Source organism: Miscanthus floridulus, chromosome 4 (genome assembly GCF_019320115.1).
Source record: "Miscanthus floridulus cultivar M001 chromosome 4, ASM1932011v1, whole genome shotgun sequence".
NCBI classification, from domain to species: Eukaryota; Viridiplantae; Streptophyta; class Magnoliopsida; order Poales; family Poaceae; genus Miscanthus; species Miscanthus floridulus.
In genome coordinates this window covers 118,458,263-118,484,371 of record NC_089583.1, presented here as the reverse complement: position 1 = coordinate 118,484,371, position 26,109 = coordinate 118,458,263, and the positions used below count along the sequence as shown (strand labels likewise).

General features: G+C 44.4%; 1 protein-coding gene and 2 pseudogenes across 1 annotated transcript; 1 reads left to right on the top strand and 2 right to left on the bottom strand.

Annotated features, from left to right (window-relative positions):
* The first annotated feature begins 9,433 nt into the window (after window positions 1–9,433).
* Window positions 9,434–13,585, top strand: LOC136550513 (serine carboxypeptidase II-3-like; annotated as a pseudogene).
* Window positions 13,586–14,408: 823 nt separating this feature from the next.
* Window positions 14,409–17,591, bottom strand: LOC136550514 (uncharacterized; annotated as a pseudogene).
* Window positions 17,592–23,540: 5,949 nt separating this feature from the next.
* Window positions 23,541–25,973, bottom strand: LOC136550511 (uncharacterized). The gene is made up of 2 exons (XM_066542108.1): window positions 25,173–25,973; window positions 23,541–24,998 (listed from the first exon to the last, which is right to left on the bottom strand). Exon 2 carries the CDS (start codon window positions 24,905–24,907, stop codon window positions 23,741–23,743), a length of 1,167 nt encoding a protein of 388 aa, XP_066398205.1. The 5' UTR covers window positions 24,908–24,998; window positions 25,173–25,973; the 3' UTR covers window positions 23,541–23,740.
* Between the last annotated feature and the right edge of the window lie 136 nt (window positions 25,974–26,109).

Genomic DNA, 26,109 nt, shown 5'->3' with positions numbered 1-26,109 from the left:
AAAATTCGACTTTGCTAAACTTATAATAAACTCAAAGTAAATTGAGAAGATAAATCAATGCATATTTTCTTTTGCAAAAGTTTAAAATTTGAGAATATTTCAAGCCATTTGACTAAAATTTATACATGTTCTTAATATGAGAGATTTTTTTTTTTGCTTTTTTTTATATTTGACTAAAGTGTCTTGATGAATTAAAAACATGTGATACATATTGCTGTTGCCTTACTCAATATTTAAAAAAATATTCCTTGCTGACACTATCTGGACCTATCTTGTCCCGTGTTCGATACATACTCCATCCATTCCAAATTATAAATCGCTTTGACACTTTTGGTACATTCATTTTGCCATGCATCTATGTATAATAATATGTCTAGATACATAGCAAAATGGATGAACTAAAAAAAGTCAAAGCGACTTATATTTTGGAACGGAGGTAGTATCTATTAGTATCAGTAACCGAGACAAAACCGCATTTGTATGCGACGTTATCGATACCTCCCTCTAACTCTGACTTTGTAGAAAAAAAAATACGAAAACAGATATAGTGCAAACAGTATCTGTCCATATTCAATCCCATTACACCAAAACCAATATATGTCCATATATCCTATATCAATTAATCAGCAGAAAGCTGGTTGTAATTGTAATAATGAATGGTGGGATGCAAAATTCTTGCACTAGAATATAACTTCCTTTTTTCTGAAAAAAAAAATCCTATCAATTACACTACGTGCTGCATAGAAAACCAACCCGGATCGCCATGAGCATCCGCGTCCGTCTGTCCGTCGCTAGTGGTCTACCTCTACCACAACAACTGGAACCGGCCGGCGAACGCGACGGCCGTGCCAATCCACAGCCCGCAGGCCGCAGGTGTTATCCGCCGGCCGGCGTCGACCAGAATGAGACAACTGCTGCCAGCAGGCTAGGCTGGTGTGTGTGTGTGTGTGTGTCGTCGCGCGTCTCGCGTCGCGGTCGACGCGCACGGCCGGACAAGCGTGCGGCCGGCAGGCGCCGCGCGCAGACTCGGCCACCCGGGCGGGCCGAATGATTGAACCCGACGACGCCGATGGGCCGAGCGTGGTGGCTGGAGTGGTGAGTGGTGACTGGTGTCTACTATCGTGGATTCTTCCAATTCCGGCCGAGAGGATGTGGATGCGATGACACTGCAGACTACTAGTACACCCGATCGAAAGTGACCCAAGAGCCGAACGGCCCCAGACGCGATGGAATGACGGCGAGCGAGAGATGATAATGACGACTACGCATCATTGTTTCAGGCAGTCAAATTCTAGTCTCCGCATGCAGCAGTTTGGTGTGCAACAAAGTTAGGCTGATGCCACTGTCTTATTAGTCGAGCTACCAGTTAGCTTAGCGAAGAAGACGATCCAATCCAACAAGACAACGGAATTTGCTAGCGCTCTGACCATTATTCAGTCTACTCCCCCAAATGCTCTCCTTAGGACGTCCGGATGGACCGACGCGGATTCTCCACTCCCATCTGCGCCGTCCGGGTCTTTTCCGCCCAATACGCCTACTCCCCCGATGCTCTTCTCATGGCTACTCCATCTAAAAAAACAGGATTGCTGATTCTCCATTCCGGTGTTGTTGCTCATGCTCTCTCCAGCCTCACTCTCCTCCCTGTTATGGCTCCACTCCCCCTCCGCCTCGGCTCCATGCCGCCGCCGCCGCCGCCCGCTCTCGCCATCCCCCCTCCTTCCCTGTCGCCGACGAGGAGAAGCAGCATTCAGCAGTAGGCTCCCTGAGGTCACACACCCGCCACCTCCCCTTCTCCAGCATACCGCGGGGGCGCCTTGCCGCGGGGATCGCACCTGCCCATCCTGTCGCTAGCATCCCGCCGCGTGACTCTGCGACATTGAACTCCGAGCCGGCGTCGAGCTCCGCGTGGACGAGCCTCTATTCGTCCCAACTGCAAATAGATGTTGCGCTTGAAAGCGCATATTGCAAGGGTATGTTTTAAGTGTTTTAGATGTTTCAGATGTGTGTTACAAGTGTTTTATATGGATGTTGCAAAACTAGATCGAGATGTTGCAATGATTGTACACGTATGTTGTAAGCGTCTGTTCTAAATATTTTATCTGTTTTTAGACATATGTTTGTAAGTGTGTTTATCTGGATGTTGCATATATTTCACACATATGTTGTATATATTTTATCTGGATGTTCCATATATTTTGCAATGGCTTTTTTAAATATTTTCATGTATTTTTATAAGTGTTTCAGACGTATGTTGCAAGTGTTTCAACTGTTTCGAATATATGTTGCAAATGATTTATTTGGATGTTTCAAAAGTATATTGGGTGTTGCATGTCCCTCCTCACCTTCTGTTGTCTCATCTCGGTGTCTCCTCTTCTTCTCGATGCTGGTGATGTTCGGGCGGCGTGGGTGGGGCAAGTCTTTCGAGCAACGCGGAATTCGAGTGGACGGGACGTACAACACGGAGCAAGGCGCGGGTGCGGGGAGCTACGCCCGAACGTCCGAACGCTAGCCTGACCGATCTTTTTTCAACCAAGCGAATAGAATATAGTACTGGATACCGATAGAGCTCATCAACAGAACAAAAGTATGCTCGTCCATATGGAATGCAACCTGTTTAGGATGATGCTTGAAAAAAAAACTCTATGGTTAGATTATTTTGATTATGAACGACGGCTGGGACCATAATAATTTGCTGGCTCACGTCACCACACGGTCTAGCTAGCTAGTCGGCTAGTCACCTCCAGACTCCAGGGGGCAGCAGCATCATTTTGCATGCAGCCGCTGAATGATAGATTGCACGCAGCCTGTTCCTGGCTGTGGCTTGTTGTAAATGATCCTAAATTTTCAGTTGAAATAGTATTTTTTTCTCACATAAATCAGCTAACAATACTTCTTTATAAACCAGCAACTGACGATCTGCTGCTCCGGTTCGTGCGCGGTGATGCGACGGCACCTGCGCGTACTGGCTCCACTCGCCACCACCACACCGTTCGACGTCTCCGTCGCCGGCGACGGAGACCGAATCTGCACGTCCGGCAACACTGCAAAATTGCAATCGCCACTGCGAATTACTCCAGCCCAAAGCCTATTCGCTTGCTCGTAAACTCACACCAAACCAGTCCGTAGTAAATAATCCACGATCATTTACAGGCGTCTGTATGCGTTCTGCGTGTGCGTGACTACTCACGCCGCCGCAAGGCCGCACCGCACCTCATGGATCCTGAAGAGTCGACCACTCATGCGTACAGAGGAGAGCTTCCAGGTGAGCTAGCTTCACATGACATCGGGCCGGGGCGATGATTTCCTAGCTTCGTCTTCGATGAAACCTTTGCATGGACCCATTGTTTGCACACACGCATGAAATTGCATGGAACTCGTACGGACTACGAACACACATGGAACTCAACGCAGCCGGCGCGAGGCGGCGAGGCGTCTTGTCTCCACGCTATCGTTTGCAACGAAGCGGTGCTAGTTCCCTTCGTCCTGTGCGCCGGCCCTTTCTGGACACCAATTTTGGAAGCCTGTATCTGATGGACGCGCGATAAGTTGGTAAGCACTTGGAGAAGATAAAAAGCGCCCTGGTCGCTTAGCTTATAACATGTACTTTTTCAGCCAACGAATAATATTTTTTTCTCACAACAAATCAGTCAACAGTACTTTCAGCCATGGCTTATCAGTCAAACGAACATGACAAAGAACAGTACTACTTACAAAGTGGAGTCTGTAGCCAGTCAGCCTAACTCACCTGGTTTGGTGCCATCGTACACCCAACCACTTAGTTCTGAGTCCTCTCTAATTTATTTTTTTTGAAAGATCAAGTCCTCTCCGGTTTAAATTTATGTGTCTATTTAAAAAAAACAGAGAGACGCAGACACTATGTATATGAACGCACACACCCTATGTCTGTAGCACCCCCGAAAGACGACTATCGGTTCTCGAGATTGACGAAATTACCATGGACATCTCGCTATCGACGACCACATACCTACCGCTAAAAGAATAGCTTAGTTAAATCTGGGAATAAATCCAGAAAAATTAGAGCACTCGTGTCAAACTGATGACTTAAATATGAATGGGCACACTCAGTTTGTGCTTATTTTCTTTCTATTATTAAAAAATGTATATTTCGTCCAAAGTTGGTCTCATTTTTTCAAAATAAAGTTTGTGAGCAATAGCTACCACAAGGTGATGTGTTGGTCTAGCTATAGTAATTAGGCGCGCCCCATTGACCGCGCCTCCATAATTTTTTGAGCTAGTGCTACTATATGCTAAGCACTAATGTTGGTGTCTTAGACTATTCTAAGATTTGTGCTTAAGTGTGCTTAGTATCTAAGCTAAGAAGATTCAAGTATTTATGGCCTCCTAAGTCCTAATAACACCTGAATTTTTATATGTATCTTAAGTTATGGTTAATTTATACTGGAATTATAATTAGTTATTCATTAGTTGCAATTAACTCCGGTGTTTGTACTTTTTTTTTGAAAATGGCGACAATGTTTTAGAGCCTCACATAACACATGGTGCTCTCTTTAACTACCTCCTTCCCAAAAAAAATATTATTCTGACTTTTCGAGGAGTCACGGAGTCTTAAATTTAACCAAACAATAAATGCTAATATTTATAAGGTGCAATAAATATTATAGATGAATTATGGAATAAATTTCCATAATTAATCTATTTAGAGATATAAATATTGATAATATTTGTTTATAAATCTAATCAAATTTAATAAAGTTTGACTGATTTCAAAAATAGAATGACACTCTTTCAAGGGCGGAGAGGTAGTAGTTTAGATTAGATGGGTTGTGTATCCACAAGATGGATGACCTAAAAAGGTCGTAAACGCATATACTCCATTACACAGCCTTTTTTGACTGAAAAAAGTAAATCTGAAACGCGCATATACGTGGGGTAGCCATCGAAAGGGATATAATAGCCAATAACATGTGCTTTAAGAAGTTTAACTAATCGGAGGCTGTAAAAGTGGTGGGCATTTTCTATAGTGGAAGGCCCTAATATAATAAAAAGCTGACCAAGCTTAGCTCCCAATCACGTGGTAATTTACTAGTACCTAATTGTGTACTTGCCTAACCAGATTATGGATAACATAGCTGGAGCACGATCAGAATAGAGAGGCCAAAAGGTACTTTCGACTTCCAACCTAGTCCGTAGTCCCTATATTATTTTTCTCTCTTTGAATTACACAATAATTGTATCCTATGAGTATCTTTAAAAGACTAAATTGATAATCTCGAAGTTGATGTAGTCATTACAAGTAACTCGTTGTTGATGGACACCACCATAAATTTCACACCTGAAACTGTTCGTCACAGTCCTCGTTACTGTAAAGGAACCAAAAAAAAAGGGAAAAAAGAAAGAGGAGAGAGAGAGAGAGAGAGAGACGGGAAAACGCCTCAATGCTTGAGGCTCAGGTGTATTCCTCAAGACTTAAGGGTGGTGTAAAGGTGTGGCCGAAACGACGCATTTGATCTTCTATCAATCTTTAAGGAATCAACTTCTAGATGACCATGGTTCAACTTACTGCTTTAATTATTGAAAGGGACATTAATACATCCTTGTCATCTGAAGTATGCACAAGATTTTTCTATTCCTTTACAGTTCATATTAGTTTTGTCCTAAGTGAAACACTTCTATCTTCTCTACAACTAGAACATTCATAACTATTCCGTCCACAGGTGCTACACCAAAGCCGCTCCATGCGATCAGATCAGAAAGGCAACATGCACTCGCTCCATGCGATCGGCTCAATCCTCAGTAACAGCCGCATCAAATCAAGAAGACAAAAATCAATTCCCTCCATGCGATCAGATCAGGAAGGCAACGTGCACTCGCTCCATGTGATCAGCTCAATCCCCCATAACAACCGCAGTAAACCAGGAAGGCAAAAATCAATTCCCATAACAATCGTGATCAATTACGCGATCACCCCGCGCCGCCAATTAGTATCAGCTCAATCCCCATTACAGCCGCTGCAAATCAGGAACGCAAAAATCAATTCCCTCCATGCGATCAGATCAGGAAGGCAACGTGCACTCGCTCCATGCGATCAGCTCAATCCCCATAACAACCGCACCAAATCAGGAATGCAAAAATCAATTCCCATAACAATCATGATTAATTACGCGATCACCCCACGCCGCCAATTAGTACCACCTAAAAACCTCAGAGTGTACACGCTTGCCCCCCGAGAATACGTTGATCGGTCTTGCCAAAAAGAAAATTCCAGACGCTCGCCCCAGGATATACGGTGCACGTGCATGCCCACATGCAAAATCCGGATTGGTCTTGGCCAAAAGAAAATTTTGGATCAGTCTTAGTCTGTCCACATGCAATCCGGATCGGACCACCTAAAAAGAAAGACGATCATTGTGTACGCGATCGTCACGTCCACATAGGTAGTTATCTTCTATCTATCTATCTACCCTAAAAAAGATCCCTACAACTATCGTCTGCGTCGCCCCTGCCCCACGGCAAAAAAAAAACATAGTAAAAAAAACCAACCTCCCCGTTTCCAAACCGAAAAAATCAAATACGGTAAAAAAACATTAAAACATATACAAGGCAAAAAAAATCAAACTCTTCCACATCCCTGTTTCCAAAAAAAATACGGCAAAAAAGAGTTTGCGAAAAAAGATACAGCATAAAAAAATCATTTCAGAAACAAACTCTTCCTACGTCGAAAATCATATCTCTACAACTCACAGGTTCCCTTATGGAGACTGTTGAAGAAAAGCTGAGAAATCTGGTGAAATGCTGCAATCACATAAAGAAATAATACTCACATGCTAATATACATGATTAAGCTTAAAATTCCTGTGATATTATTTTATTCCCGTTGCAACGCACAGACATGATCCTAGTTGATAATTAATTTAAAAAACTGTGTAAGTTAACAATACTACAAGACTTATGTTTTAAAATTTACTATAAAAAAAAGACAAACCTAATACATGTAAAAAATGGAGAGTAATTATTGTAATGGTGAAATAAACCCATAGCGCCATGGCAAACTGCACGATTTCCCTGTATCGATCGTGTCGCGCCAATATATTTGACCTACAAACATGTGAGAATTTTGCTGCTCGTATTCTGATTAGGGCCCTGTTCGGCTTACCCCATATTCGACTTATTCGACTTTTTTTTTTAGCCGGAACAATATTTTTCTCCCGCAACAATTCAGCCTAGAACAGAGTTTTTAGCCAGTTTCAATCAAGTTTCAGAGCAGCGAACGGGGCCTATGTGTCCGACGATTTGACACTGTGTAGAACCAGGTAGCATTTTTCCAACATTAGTTTGAGCCTTCAAGGTTAAGTTTATTATATGCTGAGGCCGTTTCCTTCACACTTCCAATACTCATCAAGGTCATATCATAGTGTTAGCGTGCCAAGAGAAAGTCTACTGCTGCTGACGAAACAACAGGAAAAGGTTTTCATTCCTAACCCAACTAGTAACTTGGAATTGGCCATGTCTTTATCAAGTTATCAAAGCAGTAGAATGTGACACAAGAATTATCCGTTCATCACCTTTATTTCTCTGACCAAATCCAAATCCTTGACAGCTTTGTAGCAAAGCGACCGGTAAATACTATTACATCTGGTTCCGAACGCAGGTCGTTTATGACATTAGCACGTTCTAACGATGCGACATTGTGTTGCGAATAGATAACTTAACTTTTCATATCGAATGGTCCACGCTAAAAAAGTTTGACCCAATAGGATACTAATAAGACGACTTACATCCTGATTACGAGGTGAGCAATTCCACCACATATGTTATATTGGGCCTGTTTGGTACCGGCATATAAGCCCCATATGGCTTATAAGAAGTTTAAATGGCAAAAATACGATGTGATTAAAAGCAGCTTATTTTGATCATGTTTTTCTCATAGAAGCCTTTTTTTACCACTCTACTGAACTGGATCATTGCATCTCCTACAAGTTGTCTAAAATCAATTTAGGATATAAGAGATCACTGTTTTAACATATTACCTAGAATTTGTCTCCTATACTTCTTTAGGGATAGAGAAGATGAGGTTGTCTCGTTTATTAGGAGAAAGGAGGATGTTTTTAGGACATCTATAAAACTTTATATCCTATCTCATCTACTTGGGAAAGGAAGCCTTTTTTACTCTACAGAAGATGAGATAGGAAATCTCCAACTTTATATCCTAAAATACTGGTTTTTAGGTATAGAAGACCAGATAGAGTACCGAATGGAGATGTTGACGGCTTCCTTTCCCAAGTAAGAACAGAGTAACGGAAGCATTTGCATTGGCCATTCGGTGCCTAGCCTAGTGAGTGGTCCTCTTGATTGCAATTTTTGTTAGAATATACCATCTTGAATAGTGAAAACATATATTGAGAAAGTATTTTTCATGATGAATATAGTAATATCAACCATGTGTTGCAAATCTAAATAACTTAACTTTTCAAATACTTGTATTGAAAAATGGTCCGAGCTAAAAAAATTGTTTGACCTAATAGAATACTAAAACAACCTGATTAGGAGGGTTACAGCAACTCCACTCGATCTCTTGTCGCTGGTCTGAAACTTGGCTGAAAAACACTGTTCCGGTTGGTTTGTTGTAAGAGAAAAACACTGTTTGGCTGATTTGGTGAACAGTAACTTAAGAGGGGGATCAGCCAGCTGGCTGAAATTTTCAGACCAGCGAACAGCCTGATTAGAAGAGTACCTTAAAATCATTTTAAGATATAATAGATCACTGTTGTAGCAGGATATCTAAAACTTGTCTCCTATTATTTAGGGACGGGGGGGGAAGAGTTATCTCCTTTTATTTAGAAACATGAGGCTGTTTTTAGAATATTCTTAAAAAGCTATAGTTACAGAAAATAAGATAGGAGGTTTACTATAATTTATTTATCCTAAAATGTTGTACTCCCTCTGTTCCAAATTATAAAACGTTTTGGTATTCCCAGATACTTAATCCATTTCCAAATTAAAAGACAGTTTTGGCTTTTCTAGATACAATGTTTTTACTGTGTATCTAAACATAGCGTATATATATGTGCATAGCAAATGCAACGTATCTAGAAAAGCCAAAATGTCTTATAATTTGGAACTGGAGGGAGTACATAGTTTTCACTCGGTATTTAGGCCGCGTTGGTAGGACTCCTTTTCGGCTCTGGCTCTTCGGATGAGCTATTTGGATCCCTTTTCAGTGAAAAAATGAAGAAACCCTTGGTGAAGAGCCCTCCCAAACACACCTTTAGACACTAATTGTATATCTACGTGCATAGCAAAAGCTTTTCTGAGTAATTTGAAAACGGAGGGAGTACTTCTCAGGTACAGTATAGAATACTGATAGGATCTCCATGGCAGTTTCCCCTTGCCGAGTAAGCAATGGACACTGGACAGCAACAGAAGCATCTGCATTGGCCATTGGGACGGAACATTCATGTACAACCATGCCTGGCCTAGTGGGTGATCCTCTTGATTGAAATGGGGAATCCTTCCTGCCACCAATTCCTGCCTGTCATCTGTCTCTCTCGCCCGCCCCACTGCTGCACATCGAATTCAGCAAATCCATCCTTCTCCTTCAGACACAGAAGGAGAAAAAAAAAAGAATCCAGATCGCAGTGGCAGCCCATCCATGTCCATGCCTATATATACCGGATGCTCTCCGGCCCGACGTGCTCGTCCTCGTCCTCGCCCAGCACCGTAACCACCGGACAGAGCACGCACCATGAGGATCACCAACACCACCGCACTGCCGCTCTTGGTAGTGCTCTGCCTCGTGCTGCCGTTGCTCCCTGGCGCCACGGCCAAGGCGGCGCGGCCTGCGGCAGGGCGACTACCTGGCGCGTCTGCGCGGGTCAGCCGCGCCAGTCGTCGTGGCCGGCCGAGTCGGCGTCGCTGGCGGTCGCGTCGGCGACTGACAGAGCGGCCCGGCACGCGGCGTCGCCGCCCGTGGGGCGCAAGGAGGACGACCGCGTGGACAAGCTGCCAGGCCAGCCGTCGGGCGTGGACTTCGAGCAGTACGCCGGGTACGTGACGGTGGACGCCGCGGCCGGGCGCGCGCTCTTCTACTACCTCGCCGAGGCCGTCGGCGGAGGGTCGGCGGCCAAGCCACTCCTCCTCTGGCTCAACGGAGGTATGGCTTGCTTGCTCACTCACTGGGTAGCTAGGTTGACTTAACTGCGGTCACGTCACGTGCTGGTTGCTTCGATCTCTTCTCACGTGTTGGATCCCCTGATTCCCGCCATGGATGGACACGGACGGACAGGCCCCGGGTGCTCGTCGCTGGGGTACGGCGCCATGGAGGAACTGGGCCCGTTCCGGGTGAAGAGCGACGGCAAGACGCTGTACCGCAACCCGTACGCGTGGAACAACGCGGCGAACGTGCTGTTCCTGGAGAGCCCCGCCGGCGTGGGCTTCTCCTACTCCAACACGACGGCGGACTACGGCCGGTTCGGCGACAACAAGACGGCCGAGGACGCGCTCCAGTTCCTGCTCAACTGGATGGACAAGTTCCCCGAGTACAAGGGCCGCGACTTCTACCTCGCCGGCGAGAGCTACGCCGGCCACTACGTCCCGCAGCTCGCCCACGCCATCCTCCGCCACGCCGCCGCCGGCAAGCCGTCGTCGTCGCCCATCAACCTCAAGGGCATCATGGTATGTACGTGTAACGTACGTGACCCGGCCGGGCCGTGCAGCCAATAATGCTGGTACGAATGTACGATGCGAACGAGCCAGCCAACTAATTAACTGAGGTTTCGTGTCGTGCCGGGCGAAGATCGGGAACGCGGTGATCAACGACTGGACGGACAGCAAGGGCATGTACGACTTCTTCTGGACGCACGCGCTCATCTCCGACGCGACGGCCGACGCCATCGACAGGTACTGCAACTTCAGCGCCGCCGCCGCGAACTCCGACAAGTGCGACGAGGCGACGTCGGAGGCCGGCGAGGCCCTGGAGAACATCGACATCTACAACATCTACGCGCCCAACTGCCAGTCCGCCGACCTCGTCTCGCCGCCGATCACCCCCTCGGTGCGTATTACGTCAGCCCGCCGTCGATCTCATCGCTAGCTAATATCATCAGCTAATAATAATGTGACATATAAATATATAAATGTTGGTGCAGATGGACAACTTTGATCCGTGCTCGGATTATTACGTGAACGCCTACCTCAACGACCCGGACGTGCAGAAGGCGCTCCACGCAAACGTCACCCGCCTCGACCACCCCTGGAACGCCTGCAGGTACACCCGCCCGTCCGTACCACTGCTCCCAAAAATTTAAAAATTGTCCTGTTTAATTTGGAACTCGCGAATTTCACCATATTTCAAACGGAGCATGTATATGCATTTCTGTATAGTTTTGCACATGATTTGGTTGAAATACAGCGCAAGCATCCAAGTGGTCCCGCCGGCCACCGGTGGACTCATGTTCGCAACAGCTAGGCCCGGAGCATGATTGGTTTCGTGGCTGCAGATATTTTCGCATGCTTGTTTGCTTGCTTCACCGGTCACCCGTCTACTGATAGATGATTAGCAAGCTGCTGCACTGCACATTATATTGCACAACGTAGGCAGCAGTCAAGCACAATCATTCAGACAAGCCCTGGCTTAAGGCATACGAAATCCACACTGATTTCGTTCGTTACAGTTGCACGCTAGGTTCGATCGAGCTGGATTAGGGCATGACTATATATTCATAATAACATAATAGGATTAGGTTCATCACATGCACGGAGAATAGAAAGTGCCGCCGTGCATCTGCCCTGAATAATAGTTTCCACGGATCTCGTCCGTAACAGTATGATAATGAATTAATGGGCGCTCTTGTGTGTGTATATATAAATATATAATATATGTGCATCCGTGAAGCGGTAGGTTTAGCACAGGAACAACGCAAAAGAGGCAGTAGGTGGTTGCACGCTCAAACAAAAGCTTTCGAACTTTCACCAACTGCACAGCTTGTTTCAGTGAGTTGGGCAAGCGTGCAGAAATTGCGTGCTGCTCCAGCTTCCAAACCAATGGGGACCCAACCGTGGTCCTCGGCGAGCTGGCAAAGAGGCTATGCATTTCTGACGGATCATGGATCTTAGCTCTTTTTTTTTTCTAGCACTTGTTTTCCCGAGGAAACAAATGAGACTGCAAGGAATGCATGGCAATAGTTTTTCTCAGCGTTATCAGGGTTTCCTGATTTGACTCTCTTTCTATATGATTTAAGTGTTCCATCCACTCGGAGTCCAAGATCTGATAATGCTGTCTGCCTGCATAGTTTTCATGCACCCATGGTTCATGGAAGGCGTGATCCAACGCACATGACGAATATATATACCAGCATTTCCCCCATACATGTTCATGTTCTTTGGGATTATATTACATGCAGTTCTAAATAAAATTTAAATATATGCATGGAGCAGTACACTCCAGAAAAAAAACATGCACGGAAACGGATGGACCTACTGGAATTGCTTGCGCATCTTGGAAGTAATCTGTGATGATTGATCCACTTGTTCCAGCCCATGCCGCGTGCTGCGACAATTGATTGGGCCCATGTGAAGCGGCAGTTATCCGCAGCAGATGAACATGATTTAATATTATTAATTATGTTGCAAAAAAAAACTCAAGTTTTGAAACAAAGCTGTTCAATCTGTTTTCAGTGGTGTCTTGAGACGCTGGACTGACAGCGCCACGACCGTGCTGCCTATTCTCACGGAGCTCCTCAAGAACGACGTCAGGGTCTGGGTGTACAGGTATGTACGCCAGCACAGCATCTCTTTCAGCTCCACTGATGCAGCAACTGGAAATCGAAACGTAGTAGTAGTAGCACTCAGCACGATGTCACTGTGATTTTTGCAGTGGCGACACCGATGGGAGAGTGCCGGTCACTTCCAGCAGATACTCCGTCAACCAGCTCCAGCTTCCAGTTGCTGCAAAATGGAGGGCATGGTTCAGCGGCACTCAGGTGCTCTACCTCTACTCAACACTTCCCTCCCCTGTTCTTTCCCTGCAATATCAAAGCAAACATAAGCACAATGCAAAACATTTTTTGTCTGAATAGTATCTGATTTTTTTGCATTTTGTAGTGACCATTTCAATGTTATGGTATGAACTAACTGAACTTTTCAGGGCGCCGAACAGGTGGGTGGCTACGTTGTGCAGTACAAGGGCAAGGAGAAGGGCAGCCTCAGCCTGGTCACCGTGAGAGGAGCCGGCCACGAGGTGCCCAGCTACCAGCCAAAGCGAGCGCTCCTGCTTGTCCAGAATTTCCTTGCAGGCAAAACGCTCCCTGACTGCAAAACATGCGAGTCGGCTTAGCATTCCGAAGTACAGAGAGTGCACCGGCAGCACTACAACAACATGTATCCATTTGATCCAGTACGAGAGAGAGAAAGCGAAAGCGGATCAAGTTAGAAATAGAAACATTAAACATACGCATCTTGCAGATCATGTAACTGCAGGTCTGCAAAAGGCAATTATATAGTCATATACTCCTAGAGAGAAATCTGTACACGAACGAAGATGGAACCAAACAAATCTTTTTTATAGTGATGAAATGAATCAACATCACTAGAAAAATGTGCTAAAGAAGTGCTGCTTCAATGTGTAATTGCAGATACTTCGCCCGTCCCAAAATACACCAACTCATAGAATCATCTAAGTCAAACTATCTTGAATTTGACCAACATTACAGTGAACCAGCAAAGAATAACAATACTTATAACACAATATAAGTAGATTATGACTTAGGTGTATCTAGTTATACTAATTTTATATCATATAAATATTTTTACATTTTCTATAAATTTAAAATAATTTGACTTAGGGCAACTGATTTATTCTGGGAGGAGGGGAGTAGTCATCAGGCCATAAAATAACATATGGCATCGACCAGCAGGGGTTAAGACCACCCGAGAGAAGACCACGTCGAAAAAATTAGACGACGAACCTTATGTACACTTACCTCGAGGAATCATGTAATAATAACATCGGTTCCATGAGTTGAAAGTATTAAAAATAGCATTTAAAGCATGGCGGAATGGCCAAGTCTCAGAAATCTCAATCATGCAGAAACAAAGAATTTCAGTTCCACGCCAATTCCTTTCTTCCAATAAAAAATATTCTCCTCCAGTGTATTCCCTCCGTCCCAAAATATCTGACGTTTTCGCTTCCCGAGAAATAACTTTGACAAAATATATATTAAAAAAATATTAATATTTATGGTATATAATTAATATCATTGGAAAGATCTTTGAATCTAATTTTTTTTTAAAATATTTAAAGATTCAAATGTTGCACGCATTTTCTACAAATCATGTCAAACTTGAGGCACGGAAACAAAAAAACGACAGATTATTTGGGACTGGAGTGTCAAACAATTCCGTCGTGCTTTCCAAGATGATATAGAAAAGAATGCAAAATAAGACACCTGTTGCACAATACATTGGCTTACAAGATCAGTTAAATATACATGCAGGCAATGGCACGCTTCTAGATTTGGATGGCCATAACAATGGTGGCAACATCGCGTCATCTGATCTTGTATATAAATCATAACAATCCACAAATCTTGTGGGGTGAATCAGCCTACAGTTCATTCTTCCCCTTGACTCTCTATGTGGTTTACAGTTGGGGAACCTGTCCCTGTTAATCCTTGCATCTTTTTGCAGACATAGACATAATGGGAGTCAGGATCCTCTGGAACAAATCCATCAGGGAGTCTACCCCTCTCAGTCAGTGGAACAGGATCCAATACACGCCTCCTTATCTCTTCAGTGAATCCAGGTCTTGCTGCAATACATTAAAACAGCAATGATGAAGCGAGCATAACGGTGTTCATTTTTTTTACTCAGCAGGGATTTACACAGCTATCTGTTTTCATTTTATCATACCATTATTTATCCTCTTTCTGTACCACTATGTGGGGTAGTATGGACCACTAATTCTACTAAAAGATGTCATTACATGGGGGAACAAAGGTGTATGGCTGATACAGGAATCTCAATCTACTACTTTGGTCCAAAGCATCTTCATAGATAAAATAAATAAAGAAAGAAAATAGGCAATGTTCTTCTATTAGTAGAACACTTGCAGTACTCCAGAATTAAATGAAATGAATTACACATATTAGTAACTTTATGTAACGGAACAGGCAATGTTCATGAGAAAACAAGAAAGATCAACTTAGTTCTCACTTCAATTGCATTATACATGAAAACAAAGGGTTGAAGCCTTCTCCTAAGCATTGTACGGTTGTACCACAATACAAAAGGAAAAAGAAACATACCACGATATACAAAATTTACTGTCAGTTAGACAACATATATGTCTCCAAAGCAAGGGATAAAAACTCAAACTGAAGTTTTATACGTACGTAGAATGTAAAGTACAATTTCCCAGACGCATGCTGATTGATTCAAATGAGGCACTCGTACCGATGGATCACCATATGTTATCTACAAGTCCAGACACGAAAATGGATCAAAATATATATCAGGGTTTCAACATTTTAATTACTGTTGATGGGCTGTGTAGTGACTAAGGCCATAGGCCCATGACTAAGAAGAGAAATGGAGAAATAGTCTAGAACTGAGGCCCAAATCGTCCTCAGCAGCACTACTTTCAGAGCAAATGTACACAGTGTTTACCAAAATGAAGACTCCTCCTGGTTTAAGAAGCCTGCAATAAAAAGTAAATAACTGATAAGGCTGCAGGGCTGTTGAAATTTACGAGATATCTTGGCGCAGATGACACTGCATAGTGATACTTCAGAGAGGCAGCAAGACACTAAAAAACCTGTCCACTTCCAGAATCATCTGAGCTGCACTGAGAGGAGCATCCACACCACACTATGAAAGCAGCAAGACGGCATTGTTGAAGAAGTCCAGAAATAAGCAAAAGGACACGGTGACTTATGATACCTACTTACCATCAACGAGTCCAGAGTACCTAAGAATTTAATAACAAAGTTAAGTGAAATTACAAATGCGTGTCAGTAATGGCCACAAACAGAACATCATAGCAGGAATGCATACCTTTATCAATTGCACAATCAAACGACTCGTCAGGAAACATACCCATATCTCTAACATCCATGCGCAAGTCTGCAGGTCATAAGGGTATCAATGGAAGGTCGATTGCAGCTCCGAACAAAGGGAAATGATAAATAGTCAAGGATACATTGCAGCTGCGGAACATTGAAGTATTTCTTTCTCATCATCTCAATCACAACCGAAGAGATGTCAATGTTCACTATCTCCACATAGCCGTCATTGACCATATCCTCCGACATGACTACAGACGGCAGAGCCAGAGAAAGGGAATTGGATTAGTAGATTAGGACGGACAATGTGATTAAGGAAAAGAAGAAACACCTCCAAAGATTATGAACAATGGAGGTTTGCCTGGCAAGGACAAAAACAAACTTGTACTGCATAACTAGCCTGATCAGAGTTGATTGAGACAATCGATTATACAGCTCTGTTATTTTTCACTCAACGGAGGAAAATAAATCATACAGCCAAGTGCTGGTTCCAGAGATGTGTGACTCTACGTTCAACATAAGGAAAAACAAAGAAACACTGCAGCTGCTTGAAGACGAGTAACATCAATAACAAGAGCATGCCATTTCAGTACTGCTTCACTTCACAAGTGGCCTAGCCGTAGTCCGTAGAGCAACCCACAGCAGCAGCAGGATTCTATTCAGAGTAAACAACAGATGAAGCACTATGCCTAACACGTGGACTGACCAAGAGAATGACTTGGCAGAAAAGGAGTAGCGCGACAGCGCGAGAAAGACCCTGTCCCGTTGCCATGATGATACGTAACTAAGCAAAGATACAAAAATAAGCGCAACCAAATCACCACCTAGGCACGAACACACTTTTGCAGAAACTATCGTGTGGCTAAATCCAAACAGCGGCTTGGCTTCTGTTCTATTCTACTACCGCCTACTGGTGCAAATGCATCCATTCCCAGCTACTTACTATTATGAGCAAAGAAGAAGGAGAAGGAGCAAATTGACTTGAGCTTTCTACTTTTGGGAACATCGAGGAATTAGAAGAAAGCGAAGCAACGCCGCAACGGTAACTCCGCTTGTCCGCTATTACCGGTGCTGATAGTATGACGGGTAGAGTTACTAGAAGAAGGGAGCAGTTCGGGGGGGGGGGGGGGGGGGGGGGGGGGGGGGGGGGGGGGTGGTTGCGTACGCGCGGAGCCGCAGCCGACCATGAGGATCCGGGACGCCGGCTGCGCGAAGCGGCGGACGAAGGGGCGGAGCGCGTCGTAGCGCTGGTACCAGTCGTACGGCGCGCCGCCCTCCTCCACGTACCGCGCGTCCCAGTACTCCGCCTCGCCGTAGCCCAGCGACCTCCCATCGCCGCCGTCCGCGTCGGCGCCCACGTCCTGCGCCCCGTCGTCGTCGTCGGGCGGCGGTGGCGACGACATCGCGGGGCAAGGGGAGGGGCGGGGAGCGCGGGCTGCGAGCGGAGCGGATGGGGAGGACCAAAGGAGGGCGGGGAGGGGAGGTAGTAGTTGGGTTGGGGTGAGGAGGGCTGGAGGGGGGACGGAGGAGCATCGGCATCGGTGCGGTGCTCGCGCGTCGCGCCCGCCCCGAGCTTGGGACCAGCCGCCACCACCCACACGTCGCCGTCGCCGTCGCCGCCTGCCCAGTTGATCTCCCTCTTTTTTTAAATCAAAATTCTTATTTTTCTCTATATAGAAGAGCCCTTTTAGGTTATTTTATTTATGAAAATGGTTTTGTGATTGATTCTGTGGCTGTGCTGTCTCCCCAGTCTCTTCCACTTCGGCTCGGTTTCACTTTCACATTATTATTATTTTTCGCAACCACTTGAAGTCTTGAACAGGTTATTGCGTTACTGTCAGTGTCTAATGTTGGCACGTGGGTCGAATGGACGTGCGCAGCTCACTCACAAGTGGCCATCCTAGCACTCAGTACCTATGTGTTTGGCTGCACTATTTCATTCACTACAGCTGGCTGGCCAAAATTCAGTGCTATACCTATACTGCATTTCAAAAAGAAAAGAAAAAACCCATTAGAGTTTCAGTTTTCAGTACTAAGAATCTTGGGATCCAACAAATTGTACTCCAAATATTTACTAGATATATACTAATATGTGTGTTCTGTGTTGTGTGTGTTATTCCAGGTCTGATAGACCTTCTCCCAAGAAAACGAGTGCACGTGTTTGGTAGAAGCTGCAGCGAAACGAACGGGATGGACCGGACCCAAACCCAACTTGGCAACGGTTTAGGATCGCTATTCATTGGCCTTCTGTGGTACAACCCGGATCCCCACGACAGGCCACATGGGCTGCGCCACCAGAGGTGATCCAGCCCACGAGACGAAGCCTTACGGAGTATGGCGCCACTCGGCGCGTCTCGCAAGACATCGGAAAGATATCCTGAAGATACTACGAGATCTGTTAGAATACGTATGATCACATGATTCCTGTAATATGTTATTACTTTTTGATTATCTCCCAGATCTAACCGACTTGTAACCCTGCCCCCTAGACTATATAAGACGGGCAGGGACCCCCTCCAAAGACACGCAATATCATATGATAGACAATACAAACCAAAAGACCACAGGAGTAGGGTATTACGTTGTGTTGATGGCCCGAACCTGTCTAACTCATGTGTCTCCGTTGCCTTTTTGTTCTTGATCTCGCGCATCCCTCCGATCAATCTACCATCGTGGGTATCTCCCTCGATAGACTGTCGAGCATATTTAGTCGACAGTTGATGCGTTAGGGTCTTGTTTAGTTCGTGAATTTTTTTGGGAAATGGTACTGTAGTATTTTCGTTGTTATTTGGCAATTAGTGTCCAATCATGATCTAATTAGGCTTAAAAGATTTGTCTCGTGAATTTCGTATAAACTGTGTAATTAGTTTTATTTTTTATCTATATTTAATACTTCATACATGCATCTAAAGATTCGATGTGACGAAGAATCTTAAAAAAAAATTTTGTAAACTAAACAGGCACTGGGTAGGAGTGGAACCTACGTGCTTCTGCTTAGGAAACAGATCTCTGGGCCTTGGATTCTTCACTTCATCATCATCACAAAGGCAGAAGGCACGAGCAGGGACACGGCCAGCCCCAGCGCAGCGCACCGCCCGATCAGCATCAGCCCAACCGCCACTGCCCACTAGCCACTGGTCCTCCCTTCTATCTCAATCCTCTGGCTGCTGGACGCCTGGACCACGCTCACCGAGTCGCTCGTGGCTCTGCACCTGCACGTGCTCAACTGCTCAAGCAACATCCAGCCCACCGATAGCTTCCAAGCTTTGCTATGCAGCCAAGCCTGTACCCAACTAGCCATGGCCCATTTGCTGCAGAAGCAGAAGACCACGTTTCACTTGTAGCTAAATGAAAGCCTGTTTGTTTCAGTTCAGATTCAGACTCACAAACTGAATGCTTGCAGCAAAGGTTGCAATGTAAAGGCAGATGTTTTTCTTTGGAAAAAGTCTACTTCAAACCTACCCCTCACCTATGAAACGGTCTATTCTATCCCCTGAACTTTCCAAAACCGGTCAAATTACCTGTTCCAAGCGGTTTCAAACAGTGGTTGCTACAGTAATTGTGCCTTTGTCTTTTCTTTTTATTTATTTCGGCTACATCTTTGAAAAATCATAGTAAATCACAGAAAAATCATAAAATAGAAAATCCAATTTTGTTGGACTCCACATGAGTAGGTCTACACCTAAATAAATCTATAACTAAGTTATACATGATTCAATGAGTATGAAATTTTTACTACAGTTCAAGCATACAATAATTAGGCCAGCATAAAAATTTCACCACAATTCGAACATAGAAACTGCAGTTATGAATTATTCCGATTAATTACGGAAAAAAATAGATCAAAATCTACAGCAAAAACTTTGTAATAAAGCATACCATATTATATGTCACTGCGTAGATCTACTCATGTGGAGTCCAACAAAATTGAATTTTTCATTTTATGATTTTTCTATAGTTTTTTCAAAGATTCAGCCGAAATAAAAAAGAAAGGAAAAACCACTGTAGCAACCGTTGTTACTGTAGCAATCACCTTTCAAAATCGTCTGAGAGGTCATTTGACCGGTTTTGGAAAGTTCAGGGATAGAATAGACCGTTTCATAGTTGGGGTGAAGTAGTCCACCCCCATAGTTTGGGAGGGGGTGAAATAGACGTTTTTCTTTGGGTAAAGTTCACTTTAGGACCTCCAACTATCGTAGAAGTATGGATTTCAACCTCCAACTTCAAAATCGGATAACATTAGCCCTCCAACTCTCGAAAAAGTTCACTTTAGGACCCTGGCCGGTTTCCCAGGCGGTTTTGCATGGCTGTAGCAGTGCTGACGTCAGCGATGACATCAACACTCCTTTTTAATTTGCAAAATTGATATCTTTTTATTCGGAGCTCCAAATATAGCAAATAATATATCAATTTTGATCGTCTCGACGAGCTCTTTGCAATGGTGTGCTCCGTTTTGTTGTTTGAGATAATTTTATTTCATGAAAAAATAAATATTTCTACAAAACAAGTTATGCAATTAAGCTGACGTATGCAAGTATTTTATATACTTTGTATATTTGTATATGTACAACACCAACGTAGTCAGTATATAAAACAGGGAGTTGGACGGTCAATCAGACCTGCCACGATCGCTTAGATATTTTTTGAATTAACCTTTCCTAGCTGCGGTTAACTAACTGTCAACATATGACACGATCAAACGATATGTTTACTTCTCCTAGTGTAGTTTTTTTCTGTTTTTGTGGTGAAATTAAGTAGCTAGTGGTAGTAGTAGTATTATATTTATCTTGTACCCAAATCCAATACAGTATACGATTCGTGTACACTTGTCCTTTTTCCTTTCCTACGGCTACTATTGCAGCACACAGGAACTGGACGATCATTCGGCCGACCTGTACGTATCTGTTTCCTGACTGGCATGGCATGAGTATGACCGCATGAAGTGGCAGTGGATAGCTAGATTGAATTGAGGGAGCAGGTAGCAGCAATAGTGAGTGGCTTACTCGTGGTCTAGAATCATGTGTGGCATCGGTAAGTTGAGCGCGTGCCCCCGCGGGAAGGTCGTCCGGGCGAGGATCTTCGTGGCGTCGGCGTTGCGGTGCGCCTCGTCGCCCTCGCGTCCGCCCGACGCGAGGTGGCAGCACACGAAGCAGAAGCTCGTGTCGTGCAGCCAGAACCGGACGGACACGGCGCCCTTGTTGAATTATTGCAGAAATATTTTGAATTATTGCAGAAATATTTGCGGACCGGGCGGACACGAAGCAGAAATATTTCTACAAAACAAGTTTTGAATTATTGCATTTCAAAAATGGTCAAACTTATATATTCTATGGTCAAATGAACCTAAAAAGACAACATTTCGTGTTACATAATAATAAAAATATTATTTATCTAACAAATTCCACGAGTTCTGTTATTCTAACTTGTTTTGTAGAAATAGTTATTTTTTCATGAAATAAAATTATCTCAAACAACAAAACGGAGTACACCATTGCAAAGAGCTCGTCGAGACGATCAAAATTGATATATTATTTGCTATATTTGAAGCTCCGAATAAAAAGATATCAATTTTGCAAATTAAAAAGAAGTGCTGACGTCATCGCTGACGTCAGCACTGCTGCAGTGCCATGCAAAACCGCCAGGGAAACCGGCCAGGGTCCTAAAGTGAACTTTTTCGAGAGTTGGAGGGCCAATGTTATCCGGTTTTAAAGTTGGAGGTTAAATCCATACTTGTGTGATAGTTGGAGGTCCTAAAGTGAACTTTACCCTTTTCCTTTTCTTTCATGCAACCACGTATGTTAGGAGGCTAGGCAGTTACACAAGAAACAATTCAGAGGTGGCGAGTAGTTCAGAGTAATCTGAAAGCCTCCTGTAGTCTGCATGTTTTACCATTTTCCTTGTTGCTAACATCAACAGCAGACCTTTCAACACCAATTGGGAGCTATAATTCTTTTGCCATCCCCATTTCAATGGCTTCACTAACAAGACGGCCAATTTCACGTATTCTGCATGGTTTGCCATTTCAAGGGAAACTAACAAGACGACTGATTTCACTCGAGCAATTGTTGGATAGGAAGAACATACCACCATGTTCCTGACTGCTTCAGTTAGAAATGGCATTTGTTTACCAATTACCAGTGTGGTCATCCACTGTGAGGTCAGCGCACGGTTCATGAAGTAAGTCCTTGACATCTATGCTGAGCTGACTAAGAAACCAAGGGCAAGGGTGGTGTCTGTGTCTGCATCGTGTGGATCAGAGTATCAGACACCAGCCCTCACCGCTGCTCACAAGTTGACCTTTTAATTTCCAAGATCGAGTAAATCATCATCGGTTAACCCGCTCATCGTGTCTGTAGGTTGCAAGATTATTCAGCTTGCTAATTTACAAGTCAGTCTTATTTGCCGACAAAAAGATATTACATAAATGAGAACTGAGGTACTCATAAATATATCCCTCATCTATCTAAAACTAACTAGAAAACCCAATTAAACAGCCTCTGCATCTTATACGCTTTTTAGCATTGTTACTTGAGAGCGCAATTTGGCAGGTGTTCTGATGTTTCATTTTGTCGAGGTAAGAAAAACTACATTAGGGTGCCACGCTGTCCACGCCACGTCGGCCAAAACCTTGTTCCGATAAGTTATGGACCTAAGTGGCATACTTAAACAACATTAGGGTGCCAGTATTACGATTAGAGAGTTTGTGGACCTAAGTGGCACCCCAAGACAAGTTCAAGGGCCCACAATGCATATTACTCAACATATAATAATCAACCTGAGACTAAACAACTGCAAATCTCATGAATGCCGCCGGTCCGCTGAGAAGCAGAGGTGTGCATCAGCGGGTAGGGTTGGCTCGAGGGCTCTAGGCGCCACAGGCCACAGCACCGGCCACCGGGGTGGGGAAGAGCGGGGGCAGGGCATCGTGTTGCTGCAGCTAGGCGCCATTGGGACGGTCGGAAGGAACAGGGGCGACAGTCGAAGGAGTAGAAGAGCTAGGGGCGTCGGCTGGAGTGCCTCTCCTTGCGGCTGGGGAGGGGGGCGGGTCGGGTAGAGAGTGGGGGCTTCTCTAGGGTTCTGAACGAGGAGCAATATATAGCTCCAATTGGTATTGGGCTGGGTTGTGTGTTCCTTACTTGGGCCTTCCTATGTTTATTCGGTTTCTTTGGTTCTTTCGGTTAACCGAAGTCCAGGAACCAAACTAACGATCAAATTTTAGTTCCTAAAAACTGAGAACCGAACAGCTACGGTTCATTCGATTCGGTTTTCGGTTATTTTTGCCCTACGCAGTAGCCTGATAGCGAGTGGAAGATTCAATTTGGCTCACCGGAATCCTCTGGTGTTTAAATATCCCCTTTCCCTTTGTTATTGAAGTGCATTCTAACTATATTAAATCTTTTATGTGGATAGAAGTAATTTTAGTTATAATCATGAAATCAATTTTTTACTTCTATGGAAACATGCATGATAATTTTGTAAAGAGCACAACAGCATGACTCTTAATTTTTGAGACAGGATTATAGGCATATCCCTTCATTTCCAGAATGATAACTAACATATCAAGTAACGCATTGAATTTCAAAACCTGACTGAGGTCCTGGATACACTTATATATATCAGCGGGCTGAGAACCACAGTAACATAGAAAACTTTTCGTGGGTGATAACTGAATTGTGAATTCTGAGAACTTAAAAAAAAAACTTCTACAACCAGAATGCTATAGGAGAAAAGAAATTTGTATGCCTAGCTACTCGGTAGGAGACTGAGGTCTTGTGATTCGTGAAACGCAGCTCTCCCTTATTATTGTATTTGAGGCCAAACATAGTCAGATGGAGCACACAGCTATCATCATCACCCAAGAGGTACTTAGCTTTGGCTTCCTCGCACATGGCACTGCGGATGAGGCAAAATTTGCTTCTACCCATGTAGGTGAGAGAGGCCACCAAGTGCTTCTCAGTTTCCCTGCGAAACAATTTGTCCTCCACCAGTTGCCAATCCAATTCCACTGTGCCGAGCTCTATTGGAGTTTCGCTGCCGGTGTCAGAGGGAAGTTGGCAGCAACAAATATACCCATCCCAGCGAAGACCAACCCATGCATCTAGCTCGCTGTCAAAGTAACCTTCATCTCTGAAAGGTAGAGCCCAGGAATGCCACCTCCACACAGAATACTTGGTGTTGAAGGAGTAGGTGCTCTTCTGGAGACCTGGACGATCTCTGTAGGCTGTGGTCATGTAGATGGTGTGTCCATCTGAGTGCACAGCATATGATGTAATGGTCTCGTGGACGCTGAACAGCGGCGGCAATGCCGGGAGACTCCTCCAGAACCAGCCCACCTCAGCTGGACCGCGTGAGCCAGTCAGTGCGCATGACATCACATCAAAGGAGTGTTGTTCGTCATCATCAGAGGAGTGTTGTTCTTTACAAGCTGGAGGTGAAAATGCGTAGAACATTCCATGGGCAGCAACAACAGTACCGAAGCCACATTGCAGATGAGCAGGAATGGCAGGGCCAAGTGCCAGTGCCGCTGTCTCGGTGTCATAGATGAGGGCAGGGGTCTGTCCATAACGTGCATCAGTAACAATGAAGATCTTGTTTCCCATGGTGGCGAACAACATGTCCACGTCCCTTGGTGACTCTAACCGTAGTAGAGGAGGCTCGAGGAGGTGCCCTGCAACAGCAACCCTGGAGGAGTCCTGGTTGTCGTCGGAGTCAAAACTAGCAAGGTCAATCTTGTGGATGCTGTATCCCTTCTCCCAGTCATCCAAAACTAGATAGAGGTGCTTCCACCGTCTTGCTGGGCGTGATCTTTTGCAGGCCAAGTCTCCATTGCGGCGCTGGTTCTGATAGCCCTCCACCCGACGCTTAGGCATCTCTTTCCTCCAAATCGTAGTGCGTTAGATCTAAAGTTCCTGTTTTGGTTGCGGGTCGACGCCTCCCCTCCCTTTGTGTATCTGGATCTATCTACGGATGCAAAACAAGCCTTTTTAGAATAATTTATACAGCGCAGACAGCAGCATCACAGGTTGCAATCGAAGAGAAGTCGGATTCCGAAACTGAATTTATAACCACAGGTTGCAATCGAAGAGAAGTCGGATTCCGAAACTGAATTTAGAACCACGAGTCTGTTGTGTGTACCTGGCGCTGGCGGGCTGTCTCGGACCCGGAGAGGACACCGTAGATCCTTCCAAGCTGCTTGGCGGGGCGGCTGGATCGATCGATGAATGATGACACCAGATCGATCCAACCTGCTCAGCCTCAGCGGGGTTGCCGGATCGATTAATCAACTATGCCACCTCTTCTCCAAACCCTACCTGCAGTCCAGGCTGCAGCCCTTGGGACGGAGGTAGTTAAAGAGAGCACCATGTGCTATGTGAGGCTCTAAAACATTGTTGCCATTTTAAAAAAAAGTACAAACACCGGAGTTAATTGCAACTAATGAATAACTAATTATAATTCCAGTATAAATTAACCATAACTTAAGATACATATAAAAAATCAGGTGTTATTAGGACTTAGGAGGCCATAAATACTTGAATCTTCTTAGCTTAGATACTAAGCACACTTAAGCACAAATCTTAGCATAGTCTAAGACACCAACATTAGTGCTTAGCATATAGTAGTACTAGCTCAAAAAATTTATGGAGGCGCGGTCAATGGGCGCGCACCAAATTACTATAGCTAGACCAACACATCACCTTGTGGTAGCTATTGCTCACAAACTTTATTTTGAAAAAAGGAGAAGACTGAAAAAAAGGTGGCCCATTATCAGGCGTTAGTATTTCGCCTTTGTTTATAGACTTATAGTAATGCTGACAAGGCTTGTGGTAGAAGCAATAGGCTCTAAGAAGTCACTACCTCGAACAACGTCTGTATCAGATAGGGAACTTACAACATGTGTACCTTAAAAATCCAGTATTGAGCACCATCAGTTATATATTTTTTTTCTTGAATACATCAGTACCGTCAGTTATACGACACCAAAGCAATAGGCTAACTTTCATGTAGGCGTCAGCAGGTCTCTTGCTCTCTCACAATTGAAAACAAGAAATCTTCTAATCCATTCAAACAAGAG